At 32.6% G+C, this 18,952-nt stretch overlaps 1 protein-coding gene across 1 annotated transcript; it reads left to right on the top strand.

The window, feature by feature from the left end:
* Positions 1-1,975: 1,975 nt before the first annotated feature.
* On the top strand, positions 1,976-18,451 carry LOC145312407 (anoctamin-8-like). Its single transcript, XM_080151643.1, has 8 exons — positions 1,976-2,178; positions 8,903-8,953; positions 14,808-14,893; positions 15,605-15,725; positions 16,091-16,148; positions 16,657-16,712; positions 17,112-17,161; positions 18,353-18,451. Exons 1-8 carry the CDS (start codon positions 2,142-2,144, stop codon positions 18,449-18,451), a joined length of 558 nt encoding a protein of 185 aa, XP_080007769.1. The 5' UTR covers positions 1,976-2,141.
* The last annotated feature ends 501 nt before the right edge of the window (positions 18,452-18,952 follow it).

Raw genomic sequence — 18,952 nt, forward strand, 5'->3', positions numbered from 1 at the left:
TATGACGTAATTTTCAAGTTATCTACAAGATATACAGAGTACAGTTTATAGACAAAATTTACAATTAAACAGCGCAGCAATAAAAAGTGTCAAATATAACAGAGATCGACATTTCTCTAAAATAAAGTACTATAAAAATTGAGAAATATTTATGAAAAAAAATTGTTAAAACGATCACATTTATATTTTTTATATTTTATATTAGATAGACACAGCAAATGAAGAACCCTAATTCAATATTAGTATATCTTTTCTTACTTGAACATATGTATATAAAAATACAATATTTGTTTTTAGTACCGTAGCTACTTTATCATTTAAAATTTCCGTCTGTTTGAAACATTTTTGGGAAACGAGAGTTTCTCGGCTAATATTTAGAATAGACGAGAAAATTTGTTTGTGAAAATTCCCTGTACCAAAAAGCATCCAGTATATACATAAACAGGCAGCTGCGCCCCTACCATCTAGGGGCTCTATATTCAAAGGTATATGGAAGGTCAGAAAAATAGCTTAAAACCATTCCAAGACTTAGATCTGAAACAAAATAGCCTAAAACCATTACAGTATCTACGTGAAGCTTACCTAAAACAGATAACCAGAAAGGTTTGGTAGTTATTAAGATCTTAAGCTTCAGAAAAAAAACTTACTACTTTATATAAAAGGATGTAAATATCTAATTAACAACTTACAAGTATTTAAACATGAAGTTTTTCATTACAAATTGTTTCATGTTCAGAACATATGCTATATAACTTACTTTGTCCGTTTGTCCAGCTGGAAGTTGATATCCTTGTTTACATATTATTTCTGGTTGAGCAATTTGTAAAACAAGACAAGACGAGCATTATTTTGTATATCTATAGAGAAAGGGCCAGGTAGCTTTTCTCACATGTCTTTAAGCCTTAAGCAACTAGCTCTACGCCCCTAGAAGCCTCTAGGTGCACTTGAGGAGGGAGGAGTTGAATTTTATAACCCAATTAAGATTTTAAAAGAAATATTTTTTGGGGGGAGTGGATTTTCTACGGACATTTCTCTTGGAGGGTGGTGGTACCCTTCTCCCCAATAGCTATAAACCTTCTCTGGACCTATGAAAAGCTACCCTGTAAAGGAGAACCATACCGATTCAGTGGTTAGTGAGATCCTTTAATACAGACAAACATTGTGTTACTTTATTATAAGGATTATGCATTTATTAAGATTTAATATATATTTCTTTATATAAATTTAAATTTGTAGTTATTATGACGACACACTATACTATTTTTTTCAAGTTATTTAGTTTCGCTTTATTATATTAAATTATTTGATTTGGGACATATGGAAATAAAAAAATAAAATTTTTATCAGTCTTATCAAACGTTAGCGTTAGATCAATTAACAATTAGCTTTAAAAGCTTTACTTTTCTATGTATGCTAGGTAATTAATTGGAACTATATAAACATTGTTAAATGTCGTCCTATTTAGTTTGTATATTTAACCATTATTTACTATTTATAGCTTTTCTAACCATACATTACACACACCCCTATCACACCCACACACACCCTTATTTAAAAAATTCTCATTTTTACAATTCTCAATAACTTTACTGTATACCTTGCTTTAATCGAGGGGAAAAAAGTTGATCAAGTGTCAAATGCGCTGTTTAAGTCAAACTACTAAATATAAAAATAAATATAAGATAAAAACAATATTCTTTTAGTAATTTCTGCAAAGAGAGTAAAGTAGAACAAATACTCTCCGTTGGTCTCTGTGTCTTTAAAACAGGATTTTTTTCACTTTTTGATATAAAGCTGACTTTAATAAAATCTTAAAATATTTTGTTTGAATGTGTAAAATATATCGTTGGAATTTGCCAAACATTGTGCTTAATTTAGAATTTGAAATTTTGGAGTTCGAAAGCTGACTTTAGGATGTGAAAAAATTTGCTCTCAGCTGACTCTTATTTTGCTGAAGAGAATACCCAACAGTGTAACTTGACTTTCAAACCAGTATGGGCTAACATATCCTCCAATAGAAAACAATAACCAACCCTCCAAATATAAATAAAACAACGAGTTAAAGTGCCAAGGACTAGGAGGCTTTCAAGAAACAGTGATTTTTAAATTTTCATATGCAACATTATTAGAATAGTGTCATTATGTCTGATGGGGAGGAAACAACAGATATTGGGAGAAGTAAGCACGTTAGATAGAATAATAATACATGCATAATATATGTATCATATTTCAAATAGTTTTAAATCTATTATAATTAATTTAAAGAGGCACCTATAGAATTTTAAAAAGATGTTAGGGGTCACACCTACAAAAATAAAGTTATGTATTTATAGGTAAAAGAGAAGAAAATTTAATTTTGATTGAATGGTACTATAATACTATGGGGATATTTCTCTTGAAGGCCACCAAAGCCCTGACATGTAATGAATCTATAGTATAAATAAACCAATAGCTTATTTTAGACATAAAAACATACATCCATAAAGTTTAATATAACTTATCCTTATAATTAAGTAACAGTATCTTTGTATGTCTGTCTGTGTGTACCAAAGGATATCACTAACAGCTAAACCGATACAGTGTAGCTTCTCGTAGGTTCTGGGCAGGTTTATTGCTATTTTTGGAGAGGGTACCACTACCCTTCCAAGATAAATTGTCCCTAGAAAATATGACTACCCCCCATAAATTCCTTATTTTTTCTTTCTTTTTAAAACTACAATTGAAAGTAGGGAATTCGACTTACCCACCTCTAATTATCTAGGGGCATAGCCGCTAGTGTATAACAAAGTAGTAGGGTTTTCCTTTATTCGATAGATCTCGCCAACTACTGACCCGATTGCTTTCTCCATTTGATAGGGGAACATCATATAGGTAGAAGATAGTTTTAATCTATTATATTTTAAAAATCAATTTATTTGATAGTTTTTGGCTATTTAAGGCACCCTTCCTTCTCTATAAGCTATAGGCGCGGCCTCTTGTAGACTTGAGGTATTAAAATTGACTGTTGTCCCTTTATTTCAATCTTTTTTTCATTGCGGATATAACTATTTTCTTTTTGATACTATAATTAAATTTGAATGTGCAAAAGTTTTGCACTTATTGGTAAGCTAGTATGTAGGGAAATAGATAGTGTTCTTCCAAAAAAAATAAACACTGTTTAATTTGCAAAAATACTGCATTAGAAAAGTAAATAAAATAAAACAACCTTTTTTAGCGGTTTCAAATATAGAACTTTATATCGGAAGGCAGAGGACAATGGTTTGTTTGTTTATACACTAGTCCACAAAGTTATATAATAACGTTTTTTAAATCATCGGCTTGAATTTTTGTTGGTTGGTACATTAAGTTAAGTGTCAAGACGTTTCAACTTAAAAAAAAATTAATAATAAGTGTTTCAGTGACGTCATCCATGACACGTTCCAGCACTATGTGATAATTTAAACTTTATTTTGTTGTATGAAATGGACATGGCTGATTTGAGGTGCAACAATTGCAAATCCAGCGCAGGGTTTAAAGACAGGGGTTCACAGGGATAAGACAATGGCTGATAAATTTTTTTAGATAACAATTAGTGGTTGGAACGTTCGGACACTAATAAAACGAATAAAAAACTTTATTATAAAACTTCGGGGGAACTAGGGGCTATAAACTGCCCAGTATCCCCTCCCTCCCTGAAATCCAGTGCAGGATATAAAGAGATAACTTTCCTTTTTAACTCTCACTTCATGCAAAATTTAATGTTCCAGGTCCTAGGCCCCATGGATGTGAGGGATCTAAATTTAGAAGCACAAAATCCAGGGATCTAAAGGGATAAGACAATGGTCTATAAATTGACGTAAGTCCCCAATGATGAAACACAAAATTACCTTTTTGTATGTATCAATTAGTGGTTGAAACGTTTGGCCACTCTACTTTTAATGCCATTATTTGTTCTTTCTTTGTTTAATTTCGTTGACCTTTACTTTAAGTTTTAGATGGACGAACATGCAAATATCATCTTTTTGGTACTTAAACTATCAATATCGAACATTTTTACCAATAATTTTATTTGATTAAAGTGGTAAGTTTCTTTACATAATTGGGGATGTATGCAAATCGTTGAAGATATCTGTTTTGAACATGTCTTATGAAGTATACCTCACCCCCCTGTTTAAAAATATGAAATAACTTTTCAAGGGTTAAAATATAAATATTGGTAAAATATAGAAATATATCTCACATAGTGTCCAAACAAACACAATAATTCCAATGTTTTTGGCCAAAATAACTTTTAACTTGAAATTATAAAAGATGGCAACGAATTTTAATATTCTACAGGCTGCGCCACTAGTATCTATGGGCCATATACTTGAAGGAAAATGTAACTGCAGAAAAATAGCCTAAAACCATACCAAGATTTTTTATAAAAATTAAATAGCCTAAAACAATCCGTGGACCTATAAGAAGCTTACTATTTTATATAAGTTAAAGAAATAGGTTAAAGAAATATTTTTTTGCATTATATGAACTCTTTGATTTTTGGTAAGGGAGGAAGGGGACATTGGGCTGTTTTTTACACTAGTCCCCAAAGTTTTATATAACATTTTCTCATTCGGTGGCTCAACAACTTTGGCTACATTTATTGACTTTTGGTTGGTTGGTTCATTAAGTTGAGTGTCCAAACGTTTCAATTACTAATTGTAATCTACAGATACAGAAGGGCTATTTTGTGTACCATCATTGGGGGTCTACATCAAATTATTGGTCATTGTCTTATCCCTGTAGATCCCTGGTTTTTGTAGAGAAGTTAAATTGAATGGAAATATCTGGAGACAATTTTCTGTGTCAATTCAAGAATTTCAAAAATTTATATTTAGATAAAGGGCGTGCAGGAGGGGCCTGTGGGGGGGGGTGTAGAGTTTACAAACCCCTCTCTGAATCAAGGGAAGTTTCATAAATAATCAAGGGTAGCGTTAAAAAAGCTTATATTTAATTTTGAAGCGCCTAAAAGTGTCATGCATGACGTCATAAAAATACGTTTAAACCAACTACAACTACCTGGATCCCCCTGTTGGGGAACTTTTTCGTCTGCTAGCAAATTGCTATCTACTTTTTTTGTAGCGACTAGGCTGTGGTATTATTCCCAAAGCTATTGGTTGAATTTGAAAAACCCAATTGAATATCGCCACAGTATCCTCGGCAAGGGGACATACAGTAATTTAACCCCCTCCCCCTCTATTGTTTTACTCTAATGCTTGTTAAAGACTGTACGCGCCCTTTTGTAAAATACTGTGCACGCCCATGTTTACATATTTTAAAACAGGTATAATTTACATATTAAACATTGCTTATTTATCATATTGATACAGGTTTACAACAGGGATCATCAGGATAAGACAACAAAACAGAAATACATCCTAAATGATGAAAGAATTATTATAATTATTGGTTGAAAATTTTGGATACTGTCTGTATAACTAGCAAATCAACATTTATTAAAATCTTTTTTTAGTAACTAAAAAGAAAAAGTTATTTTAAACATTTTGCATCAGTATAAAATCTTCTATTAATGCACATAGTTATGAACATGAGTTAAGGGTGATAAAGTTTTTTCTCGTATTCATTCGAATCCGGTGGATAGCAACCGGTTCTAATTCATACGAAAAAACTATGTCTAGCATCGTATTATTGTGGTAGGGGTGAAGCATTTCAACCCTACAACGCGAGTTCGATTCAAAAGAGCCCCTAGCCTTAAAGATTCTATCAATAAAGAACTACAAGTAGTTACTGTTAAAGAGATATATTTGAACTGAATACATTTATAATAAGGTTACTAGTTTATATACAAAATAGATGATAAATGGGTTAGGTAGAAGAGGGTGTGGGGGAGATGGGGCGGAGCCCCATTCAGGTGAGCAGTAGAGTGGTAGGTTCCCGTTAGGGGGAAGGTAGACATCTCCCAGAAAAGGGTAGGTTGCTGGGGGCATGAAGGGGAGAGGGGCAGCGCCTTCCCATTATCAGCGGTGTCCAAGTTGACCGCCGCTTCTGATGTGTAGACAATGCCCAGAGAGGGGCTGGATAGAATGATGATAAGCTGGGATTAGCGCCGGGGTGTGAGTTGGTAAACACGGAGCATCGCATACTCTAGAAAAGGCTTGTCCGTATGATGCCGCCTACCACATTATATCCAGCTTTCTACGAATATAAAAATGTACAATCATAAGATTAAAACTAGTTTTTTTAGCCGGTGCCTTCGGCACCTCGGGGTTAAAAAAAATGATATTAATCTTATAAGTGTACATTCTATATCCGCGGAAAGCGGTTTATAATACAATGCGAGAAATAACTAATATAACACTTTTTTTCAGGAAATAACTGGTATAAATAATTTTCTTCATAAAATAACTAAAAATATCCACAACACGAAATGTTAATATTTGGATAATTTATAAGAAACCATAAAAATATAAATAGGTAATATTGAGTAACAATTAACAAGGATTACAATGTTCAGTAACACGAAGCACTTTTCGTTACTTTAAGCAGGTTGGAATTGTCCTTTCAATTTCAACCTTTGCATGATGATTCCTATAACAGTTCGGTAAAATGTTCGATTGATTATGGTTCCTATAACAAAAAAGTACAGTATCATAAGCGAAGCATCTCTTTAATCTAGTTCTAACAATGGAAGTATGTCCATTAAGCAGTATTCTGTTTTGCAACAAATTTTCGTACAGTTTTGTTAAAACTCATTCATATATACTCTGCTTATTCAGTCTGACACCTTTGAATCATACTGTTCCCCAAAGATATCTTGTTTGTTTGCTGAAGAGTTTGCAGAAACTGCAGTGTCTTTTTATTATTCCACCATAAATTTTAATTAAATCCAACAGGTTATTTTGTTTATTATAATTGAGGTCTACATAAATCTATCAATATATTGTCTTATCCCGTAATATCCATGCATAAAACAGAAATTAAACAATTTCGTGATAAATAAGAAACAAACAAAAATTAAATGGATGTTCAGCACTGATAATCAACCCTTTACCCCCCCCCCCCCCCCCATTTCCATTGGACATACTTGTTCACCATAATGTATATAGTATATGTGGATATATTGACAGGAGAAAATTCAGACCTTCTGTTAATGTTTAGTTGCTATCTTTACTAAATTATACCCTATAGTTACAGTAATCTTTATATAATTTTATAATCATTAGAACTATCTATATTACTATATTTATTACTCATAAACAAAATTACATAAAAAATTACTACACTTACGGACACCAGAAATAGAAATATCTTTGCTGTTAACAATCGAATCATTAGTGCATGAAGAGCATTGAGGGAGGGGATATTGGGCTGTTTATTACACTAGTACTTAAAGATAACAACTTTGAGGACTAATATTGATTTTTGTTAAGTGCCAAAGCGTTTCAACAAATAATTTGAATCTAAAGACAGGGTAATTTGTGTATTATCATTGAGAATAAACATCAATTTATCGGCCATTGTCTTATCCCTTTAGATCCCTGCATGAAGAGAGTGTTTGTACTATGTTAGTAGTAACATATCAACCATGTAGTGAAAGTATATATAAATGAGTCATATTTTTACAACAATACAAAGTACATTATCAATTAAGAGAGTTGATTATTATTTCTATCATACAAAATCCTTATACTAAAGTAACAGGATGTCTGTGTGTCTGTCTGTCTGTGTGTCTGTCTGTGTGTCTGTCTGTGTGTACCGAAGGATCTCGCTAACCGCTGAACCGATCGGGTTCTCCTTAACAGGGTAGCTTCTCATAAGTCCCGGGAAGGTTTATAACTATTTTGGGGGAGGGTACCACCACCCTCCCAAGAGAAATGACAAAAAATCGAAATTTTAAAAAAATTAGGGGAGACTTCAACGTCAAATAAAGAGGTATCGTCATAAAAATTAACTTTAACAAACAAAAACATTTAAAGTGCCACTAGAGGCCTCTAGGGGCGTAGCCGCTAGTATTATATAAAGTAGTAAGCTTTCTTTGTCTGTAGTGAAGGATTTCACTAACCCTAAAGCCATATAGTTCTCCTTTACAGTAAAGATTCTTATATGTTCAGGGAAGGTTTTTAAATATTCTGGGGGATGTCATCCCCTTCCCAACAAAAAATTTCTTCCAACCGCCAAACCCCCACCCCCACACTTAATTTTTTTTTTCTTAACCCCAAATTGAAATTGGGGGGGGGTGGGAGGGGGTCGACTTTTCCCTTTCCCACCTTAAGTTCCTCTAGATGCTTCTAGGGGCGTACCTGCTAGTATATGATAATCGTTTTTTTCAGGGATCGGAAGCCTCACGTAAGCCGCGTGTAAGCCTCAGTGAAATCGTGATTTTATCACTATAAAATTCAGCTGTATGTATAAAACGGCTCTTTAGCAGACAATCCTTCTTTCTTAAATTTTTTTTTTCTGCTCACAAGCAGGTTTAAAACTGAGGCTTATGCGCGGCTTACGTGAGGCTTCCGATCCCTGGTTTTTTTGTCTTAAGCTCTTTCTGTTTTTTATTAATAACAAATATCTATTTCAGTAAATCTAATCAGACACAATACAATCTGTCCCGATTTTGTATTACTTTTGCGGAACATTTTTCCAGTTACGTCATAATTTTCTTTCCCGAAAAAGGGAAGGGTGGAAGAAAATATCTTCAAAAGAGATGGGGAAAACCCCCTTTTCTCCCATCTCTTTTTTCTTTTCCCCTTCCTTTTTTTCTTTCCCCTTCCCTTTTTCGGGAAAGAAAAATATGACGTAACTGGAATAATGTTCCGCAAAAGTAATACAAAATCGGGACAGATTGTATTGTGTCCTGAAATGAGCCATCCTTTAACAAATTATAGCAAGTTAACTTTTGCATATTTTGATTGTTGTTTGTTTTTAGGTGGTCCCTCAACTCCAAGATGGAGAGATGCAAAATCAAGACTTCACGAAGGTAAATTGATTTTGCTTTCAACTTTTCACCAATCAAATATTACATATCAATTGTTGATGACTAAATATCATATCATAAAAATTATTATTTGTAGCAAGCAGAAAAGTTTATTGATGCAGCTCAAAGTGCCTAATAAAAATGACGCTATACAATACAAATGACCAATGATAGGCCAGTATGCATTGTAATTGACCAATGGTAAAATGAATACTGGCCTATCATTGGTCATTTGTATTCTATGACGTCATTTTTAAATGGAATTATATCCCAACTGATTGCACTCACCAACTGCAATCAAACCCTTAAACCTCAAAATAATCCTTATACTAAAGTAATAGGATGTCTGTGAGCTTGTTTGTACCGAAGGATCTCGCTAACCGCGGGTTCTCCTTAACAGGGTAGCTTTTCATAGGTCTCGGGCAGGATTATAACTATTTTCTTGGGGGTGGGACACCCCCAACACCCCCCAAAAAATGAAAAAAAAACCTTCCCCCCCCAAAAAAAAAGACTTTCACCCCAAAAAAAAATTTTTTAGTTTTAAAAAAATCTAAAAATTGGGTTATTAAATTCTACTCCGAACCTAGTAATAGTGTCTAACTTTTTATCTTTTTAGGGGTTTGCTTTCCCACCTCCCCTCTCATCCTTCGATTTTTGTTACGTTAAAAAGATAAAAAGTTAGACACTATTACTAGGTTCTCGACTCCCCCCTCCTCAAGTGCCCCTAGAGGCCTCTAGTTTTATAATAAAGTATCGGGGTGTTCCTATGTTCTAATAGGCACTTTGAGTAAAACTGCCAGCTTTTATCTTGTATAAATACGTGATAATAAAGAGTTTTTATATAAAGATTAATCTTTTTGCACAAACTAGGGAACAAAAATGCTCTCAGCCGCTAAATAAAAATTTAAGGGAATTTTGGCTACATTTTTCAATGTATAAAGTTACAGGGATCTTAAGAGATACACAACTGTTCTTTTAAAAGCGAAGCTTCTCTATAATTATAGTACGTTCGTATAAACATATTAGACCTATCAATTTCATACTTACAATGATGATTCCTATAACAGTTAGGTACGATTTAGGAAGCGTGGCAACTTTTTTAACATTTCTAGAAATTCTGTACGATAATTTATAACATGCTATAATATCCTATTCATCTGATTTTTGAAGTAATGATTTCTAGAACAATAGATTACAATATTTTTTCCAATTTGTTTATATTTACAAATTAATGTTCTGCTTTTTAAGTTTTGACACTCTACAAGAGTTGTTATTCGTTTGTCCTACTTTCCTTAATTTTAGAGCTCCGCTTTTATGTATGTTGTCTTCTTTGTTTATATAAAATCTTTAGTAAAAGTGTTCAAAGCAATCAACTAATTGATTTTCAGACTTTACCTCATAAAAAATAAACATAAAACAACCTTGTTGTTTAAGATTTAAACCTAGAATTTTTTTCTTTGAGTACTTAATGAACAATATAACATGAAAATTTTAGAAGACAAAGAAAGCCCTTAAAAAAAATCTGACGTCATAAAAATGAGGGATGAGTGGGAAAGAAAACCCCTAAAAAAGAGATGGACAATCCCTCATTTTTATGACGTCACATGCTGATTTTTGAGCGACTTTCTTCGTCTTCAAATTTTAAAATGTTTCCTGTTTATTTGATTGAATTTATTTGGCAAACTTCCTTTGTTTTTTCTTTTAACTAAAATTCTTCTTTTAAAAAAAACCTATTATTATTAACTAGATTTAAATAGATTTAATAACACAATTATACATCGTATTTTTTCCAATTATGTAGTTTACATACTCAGAATCTTAATATGGTTCATACTGAATCTAAGAATTTACTTTGTAAAATTAAGTTTTTGAAAACTACTGAGCCTATATTATGGAAGCATCTTATAGGTCCCTGGATGGTTTTAGGCTATTTAATTTTATATCTAAGTTTGGTTTTAAGCTATTTTCCTACTTTCCCTTACGAATACAGAGCTCCTAGATGCTAGAGGCGCAACCGCTAGTACTCGCATATATTATAGTACTAGTGTTAACTGCTATTCTGGTCAATTAATATCATTTGAAATTGCCGAAAATTAAATATTTTGTCGGAGTAAAGTTGGAGTAAAACTTATTTTTTGGTGTAACTGAAAGGAAAGTGGGTAAAAAGGGGGAGAAAATAGGGAAGGGGGTTGAGTGGAAATTTTCACTTAGAATTGTTTGACAGAATCACATTCTCTTTTCCCTGCAGTGTTTATAGATGGGTATTTCCGGCATTACTATATATGTATATTCTAAGGAGATGTATCATAGTGTCTTTAAAACAAGGATGACAACATCCATAAAAGCGAAGCTCTGGGACAGGATAATGTTAAAGGACAGGACATAACAATATTTTAGAACTTGAAAATAGAGATTTTTTGCTTTTAACATTGTACTTTGTTGTCCTAGGAATCAGTATTCCAAAAATCAGATCAATCAGATAATTATATCACATAAAAATTTGTAGTTAAAAAAATAAAAACCAACATGTTTAAATTGGACGTGAGGACATTCTGGCAACTATTATAGAGTTGTTACGCTCTCTAAATGGTACTAAGCTACTACAGGAATCATCATGTAAAGTTTGAAATCGATAGGACAATTCTTACATGTCTACGTTAACAAAAAAATCAATCCGTTCCGGACGGACGGACGTATGGAAGGACCTACCCTAATCATAAAAAATCTTCGCTTTTAACAGTATAAAGATTATAATGAAATAGCATCAAAGTGCGTTGTAAATTTGAAAGAGTTTATACTTTTCATATACTCTGAGAGGCAGAGGTCATACAAAACACAAAAGCTGAAAGATAGCAATTTTTGTAATTTTCAAATTAGAAGAGAAAGGGTATTTAATGTTTGACTTGTGTGTCTTATTTTTTGCTTTTGCTTGTCCGTATGTCACTCGAGGAGAAAATTGTTTCAGGTGACAAAATATAAACTGCTCTTATTTTTTAGCTGTTTTTGTTCTTTTTTTCATTTTTGTCAATTATTGTCAGCTTATTAAATTACATGCTGTATTATCTAAATAACTTGCCTTAAATGAATATAAAAGCAATACCAGAGAGAAAATAGGAAAAAAGAAACAGGCGAAAAGTAGTACGAGATATGAGAGAAAGAGCGAAAGAGAGAGAGAGAGAAAGATAGAGATAGGGAGAGGAGACAGAGAGAGGAGACAGAGAGAGGAGACAGAGAGAGAGAGAAAGAGAGAGAGAGAGAGAGAGAGAGAGAGAGAGAGAGAGAGAGAGAGAGACTGAGAGAGAGAGAGAGAGAGAGAGAGAGAGAGAGAGAGAGAGAGAGAGATAAATATAGAAAAGAGACATAAAGAGAATCCTCTACATGGTTTCGATACATCAATAAAGTTGCCACAATACTGGTAAACTTGTATATTAGAAAAAGTCCTATGTAACATTTCAGTGCTTAAATAAAAATATCTAAAGAATTTTTAGATGCTTTTTTGAAAATTTCATAAACCTTTAATTAGCTTTTTAAAATGATGGTATGTTTATGGAAACACCGATAGACACAGATTGCGTAGGATATCCCAAAACGGTTGAAAATAACCATCCTCTCTTTTTTCTCTCCCATTGCTTAAGGAAAAATGTTTTCTTCTTGGAAGTAGTTACAGTTAAGCTTCGTCATACCAAAGATGATTTATGCATTCATGTAAAGAATATTTCATTTGAAATGTAACAATTGAATTGAAAGGTAGACAAAACCCAAACTGTCCCAGTTTAGAGCAAGACGATTCCAGTTACGTCATATACGTTTCGGGAAAGAAAAAGGGAAGGGGGGAAGAAAATCTCTTCAAAAGAGATGGGAGAAAAGGGAAGAGATTTTCCCTCCACCTTCCCTTTTTATATGACGTCACAGGAATCGTCTTGCTCTAAACTGAGACAGTTTGGGGTTTGTCGAAAGGTATTGTTACATAAAAACATCTATATTTGAAAATTAGGTGACACTTTTTTCTCAGATTTCATTGTTTGTAGTGTGAGTTTAAAAACTGTGACAGTTCAACCGCTGCTGCAATAACAGCCGCTAACCGATACAGAGGTGCTATTCTTTCCAGCAGATTACATCTAACTTATCCACCTACTTCCATGGGCTGTAGATCAATAACTATTAGGATTTACCCCCCACTTTCAATTGTGATTCTAAAAAGAAAATTTTAACCGCATTTTTTTCAGGGTGGTCATTTTTTCTAGGGGCGATTTTTTTGGGAGGGTGGTGGTACCCTAACCCAAAAAAGTTATAAACCATCCTACGAGCTAGGAAAATCAGAATATAAAAGAGAACCATATTGGTTCAGTATTTAGCGAGATCCTTCGGTAACCACTCACAGACAGACAGACACATATCCAGTTACTTTATTATAAGGATAACTTTTAATAAAAAATATCGTTTATATTGTGAAATTCGCCTATGAAAACATTTATGATTTAATTATTGAAAACTATCCATTGCCTGGGCACTACAGCACGTATTGAAAAACTTTAAATAATTAATTTAAAACTTTTGATTTATTTAGCAAAAATATTTCAGTTACAGAAATATTTACTTTGATATGTAGTACTTGTATAGTGCTAAATTGTGAAAATAATATATTTCAATAATGAAAACCTTCTGTTGTATTTGATATTTACTAAATAAAGCAATGATAATGGTACCTATTGAGTCTACCTAATGGTGTAAAAATGCTTCTTTAAGAAAAAGGAAAAAAAAGATTTATTACCTAATGTTTATCTTTTGTATCCTATCTTTAAATGAAACAACTATTTATATTATAAAACAAGGATGACAACATCAATAAGTAGCGAAGCACAATAAAATGTTGATTAGGAAAAACCTGCTAAAGGTAGTCTGACCGCCATTTTTCTTTTCTTGAAACGCTGAAAATTTAATTTTAATATCGATAACTGAATTTTTTTTGAAAATCTGACAATAAACACCAAAGATATGGGGGAAAATGTGAAATATATAAAAATAGCCAAAAACCTGCAAAGGACAGTCTAACCGTCATTGTTGTTTTCTTCAAACGACGAGTTTTAATTTTGACATCTTTAACTGAAAGAATTTTGAAAATCGGACCATAAACACCAAAGATATGGGGGAAAATGTGTAAAATATAAAAATAGCCTAAAACCTGCTAAAAAGCAGTCCGATCGCCATTGATGTTTTATAGTTAATTGTGCTCCTTAATAATGGGAATGTTGTCAAAAAGTTTCAGTATTTTATCTTTTATAGGGGCCGAGAAAATCACGTTTCCTCAGACGGACGGACATTTTGAATTACAGAGTAGCTTCGCTACTAATCATTCTTTTATCCCCGACTAACGGCTACCCCTCTAAAGGCCTCTTGGGAATATGGAGGTGGGGAGTAGAAAGTCTACACCCCCCCCCCCACACCAATTTTCAACCTTAACTTTAGAAAAAGTAAAGAAATTTTTTTCTAGGGCCTATTTCTCTTCGGAGGGTTGAGTTTTTCTAAAATTTCTAAACCTTGCTTGGACCTATAATCTTCCCCCTTCCCCTTATTTTCAATTTATTAAAAAATCAAGAGAGTAGGTTATCAGTGCTCAACTAAATCTTTGTGTGAATGCACCAATGCATTTATATCTTACAATGAAAAAGACTATGATTTTTTTTAAAAATACACTTTAGTTTTACCTTTATTAATTTAATTTAATAATGTCATAAAAATACGTCTAAAAAGTAAGGATGAGAGGAATAGTGGTAAAGAAAACCCCTAAAAAAAAGATAGATTTAGACGTATTTTATGACGTCATACATGACACTTTCCGCATATATTTATTTTGTAGCATCGAGAATGATTAGACGACGCATCCCACGGTCGGGACACTTGATGACAGCTAAAAAGTTCTGGCTACAGACTCTACCATCAAAGGTCAGGATTGTTCACAGCGAATCTACTCAGAAATGTATGTCAGTTCGTCCGTTTGTCAGCTCAGTTTATGGTTAATGTTATTTTTCACTTAGATAGAGGGCTGTTTATTACAATGGTCCCAAAAGTTTTATTTTTAATTACTAACAACTTTGGGGACTCCAGAAGGGGTTATCCATTTAGACTACCCTTGTATTTTCAGCATAATTTTAAGATGAAGGACTGAAATTTGTTTTGAATATTTCCTATGCTATTGAGCAATTTACTTTCTACCTAGCTGCTATTTGAGTTAAGATTCCAAAAGATAATCTTCTATTTTGTCAGTTGGCACGACCATTTTGTTAATACTTGACTCTGTAACTAATAAATAATGTATCCCTTTTAATTTTTAATTAAAGTTTCAAATGCTGGATGATTTATATGTCTGGTCTAATTTAATTCATTTCATTTCATGTTTGAAATTCAAATTTCCTTTAAACATTGAGAATTTAAATGTTTAATGTATTGTGTAATTAAATTATTCAACATTAGAATGTACATTGTACAATATTGTGTTTTTTAAACTTTAATTTTTCTAATTGCTAGCAGTTTCGTCCAAAGAGGCCTCTAAGGGCACTTGAGTTGGGAGGGGAAGTCGAGTTTTTTTTAAAAAAAACCAGTAAAAAACATAATTTGTCAAAGAAATATTTTTTATTAATATAATTTGTATTTTAGGACTGCGATATTGTGATATTATTTCCTGCAGACGCACCCGAGAGCACAGTTAGCTACCTGCGCACGCGTCTAGCCCAGCTGCCCGACATAGCCATCAATACGCGCGCTGTAACTGTGACAAAGGGAAGCAGCTTATAGTGCTTAATTAAAAATGAGGCCATACAACACAAACAACATTAGAGTAAAACACTAAAGGGGGAAGACGTTAAATAACTGTGCTGACTCTCAATTAGGTCGTTGAAAATCAACCAATGCAATTGTTTCGGTTATATATTAACACAGCTAAGTAGCAGAAATCAATTTAGTAGCAGGATAAAAAGGTCAATGAAAAAGGGAGGGAGGTAGTTATCTGTATATTCATCTATACTTTAGATCTGTTCAAAATAACCAATAATAGGCCAGTATATATTTTACCAACAATGTATACTGGCCTTTCATCTGTCATTTATATTGTATGACGCTATTATTATAAGCTACTTGTGACGTAGGTGACGAGTAAACCCGAGACCTGCCTAGCCTTTCAAATAACCACAACTTATTCACAGTAAGATCATTTTATAGTTAACAATTTTCTTTTATAATTGTGTTTATAATTACCGCAGTAATAGCTTGAGTAAAAAAAGGGTACAAACCTTAAAACATTGCAAATAAAAACTTTTAAAAAGACTCACTAAACCATAAAAGCATTTTTACGTTGTAAAATAGTAGCTCTGCTGTTGAAATGTCTAGGTAGTTAAAAATAAAACAGTAAACTGTACAACATATAAAATTAAAAAGAAACAAATAAGAGATTTTATAGTATGTTTGCACTTGTGCGTAGATACTGTATTGATAACGAGCTCATAGTGACGGATTGTTTTTTAGTCGTATTTTCACAGAAGTCTTTCTCCTACTTCCAGCCACTGTGGGGGGCTTTAACCCTGCCTGGCCAATTTCAACACACTTAATACTTACCTAACCTAACCTAAAATAACCTATCAATACCAACCGTAAATATAAGACGAAACCCGCTACTTCGTTTTCTTCCAAATGATCCAATTTATTTATTTTAGATTTCTGCAAGGATTAGAAGATTTAAAGATTCCGAAACCTCTCAGAGAAGATTTAGGTATGTTTACTTTTTACAAAACATCCATTATAAAAATAACATAATCCTAGTATATAAAGTAGTAAGGTTATAAAAAATAAGGCCTTTGAAAAAACCGGTTTTTAAGGCATAATTTGTTGAGCTAATAATTTTTGAATATTTAAAGATAAATATCACAGCACAGGTTTCCAAATATATCAAGCATTTTATATATTTTTTTTATGCATAATTAAGTTTTTTTTTAAATCATATCTCTTAAAAAAAGACCCTGTATTTTAAAATTTTATAAAATGGGACACATTTAAAATATTTTGGCCTAAGTATTCTGAATTACGTCATATTGGAACAGTCCATTATTCTTATATTATGTCATTTGGGACAATTTTTTATAAACACACTAAAGAGCTTCTTTGTTTTAAGGTGGAGGACTCAAAGAGTTTTCTTTTTCTGAACTGAATAATTATAAAAAGGTAAGCAGTATTAAATATTATAATATAGCGCATACTTAGTATGGATCTTTGTCTGTCCGTCAAGATCTCGCTAACTACTGGACAAATCTATTTCTCTATCTTAGGAAGGCTTCACATAAATCTTGAAATGGTTTTAGGCTGTTTTCTGATTCCAAATTATAATGTAAAGCTCCTAATTGCAAGAATCAAAACCACGTATATTGTAAAAGCAAAGATTTTTAATTTTGTATTTTTTCTCTAATCAATTCTGCAGAAATAGATCTTTGACAAATATTCCAAATGTCATTCCTTTTATTCAAACCCGTTAACGGGATCCTAAGGTCCATACGGACAGTCAGACATCGTTTTATTTTAGAGAACTAAAGGGATAAGACAATGACCGATAAATTGATGTATAGTCTCAATGATTATACACAAATTATCTCTTCTATAGAATACAGTTAGTGGTTGGAACGGCTGCACACTCAACTTAATCAACCAACCAATCAAAGAACCTAGTAATAGTGTCTAACTTTTTATCTTTGTGACGTAACAAAAATCGAAGGATGAGAGTGGAGGTGGGAAAGAAAACCCCTGAAAAAGAGATTGATTTTTGTTACGTCACAAAGATAAAAAGTTAGACACTATTACTAGGTTCCTAATGTAATAAAAAGCCCAATGCCCCCCTTCCTCCCTGGTTTTACTTTTAAATTTTGATAATAGTTATTTCTCGTATCGTATTATAAACGGCTTTACGCGGATATAGAATGTTCAATTATAAGATTAAAACTAGTTTTTTTAGCCCCGTGGTGCCGAAGGCACCGGCTAAAAAAACTAGTTTTAATCTTATGATTGTACATTTTATATTCGTAGAAAACTGGATATAATACTTTGCTAGACATAGTTTTTTCGTATGGATGAGAACCGGTTCCTATCAACCGGATTCGAATGAATACGAGAATAAAATTTTCTCGTATTCATTCGAATCCGGTGGATAGGAACCGGTTCTCATCCAAAAAACTATGTCTAGCATAGAATTATATCCAGCTTTCTACGAATATAAAAATGTACAATCATAAGATTAAAATCAGTTTTTTAAGCCGGTGCCTTCGGCACCTCGGGGTTATAAAAACTAGTTTTAATCTCATAACTGTACATCTATATTCGCGGAAAGCCGTTTATGATACGATGCGGGAAATAACTATTATTTAGATAACAGAGGAGGACAAATTTGTAACCAGTTCTGAACGTCAAGCAGTTTTAAATCATCTCATTAATTCTATCAGGAACAAAAATATTCTAATACTTTAGGGATATAAATGGATAAGACAAACAATGGTTGATACATTGATGTACATCGGCTGGGGTTAAGCCATCCACTCGCTTCTCAGCTTGCTCAGTGTTCAATTATAAATCAATCGTATAGTAAAAAAAAATAAAATGTAGGTGAACGGGGAAGGAGTAGTTCACTACAGCCCTGAGCTAGGTACATAAATGGTATAATATGTTTCGAAACCTAAAATGCTAATAAATTACAATCATTGTTATATGTTAATGTTATGAAAGATATGCACTAAATATATGAATCTTATATATTTGCAATCTCTTTCAGGAAGAAACCTAGTACCTTTATTAATATGCAATCTCTTTCAGGAAGAAACCAATTAGTTATAAAAATTGTAACTTTATTAGTAACTCGCCCTATTTATATGCACCTTAGAGGAAATAAATCTTATCTTATCTTATCTTATTTTACATCTTCAATAATAATAAAGAAAATTACCACTTTTGTAGATTACAATAAAAGTTTGA

This window comes from Acartia tonsa, chromosome 2 (assembly GCF_053477335.1).
Source record: "Acartia tonsa isolate MP-2025a chromosome 2, ASM5347733v1, whole genome shotgun sequence".
In the NCBI taxonomy this organism is placed as follows: Eukaryota; Metazoa; Arthropoda; class Copepoda; order Calanoida; family Acartiidae; genus Acartia; species Acartia tonsa.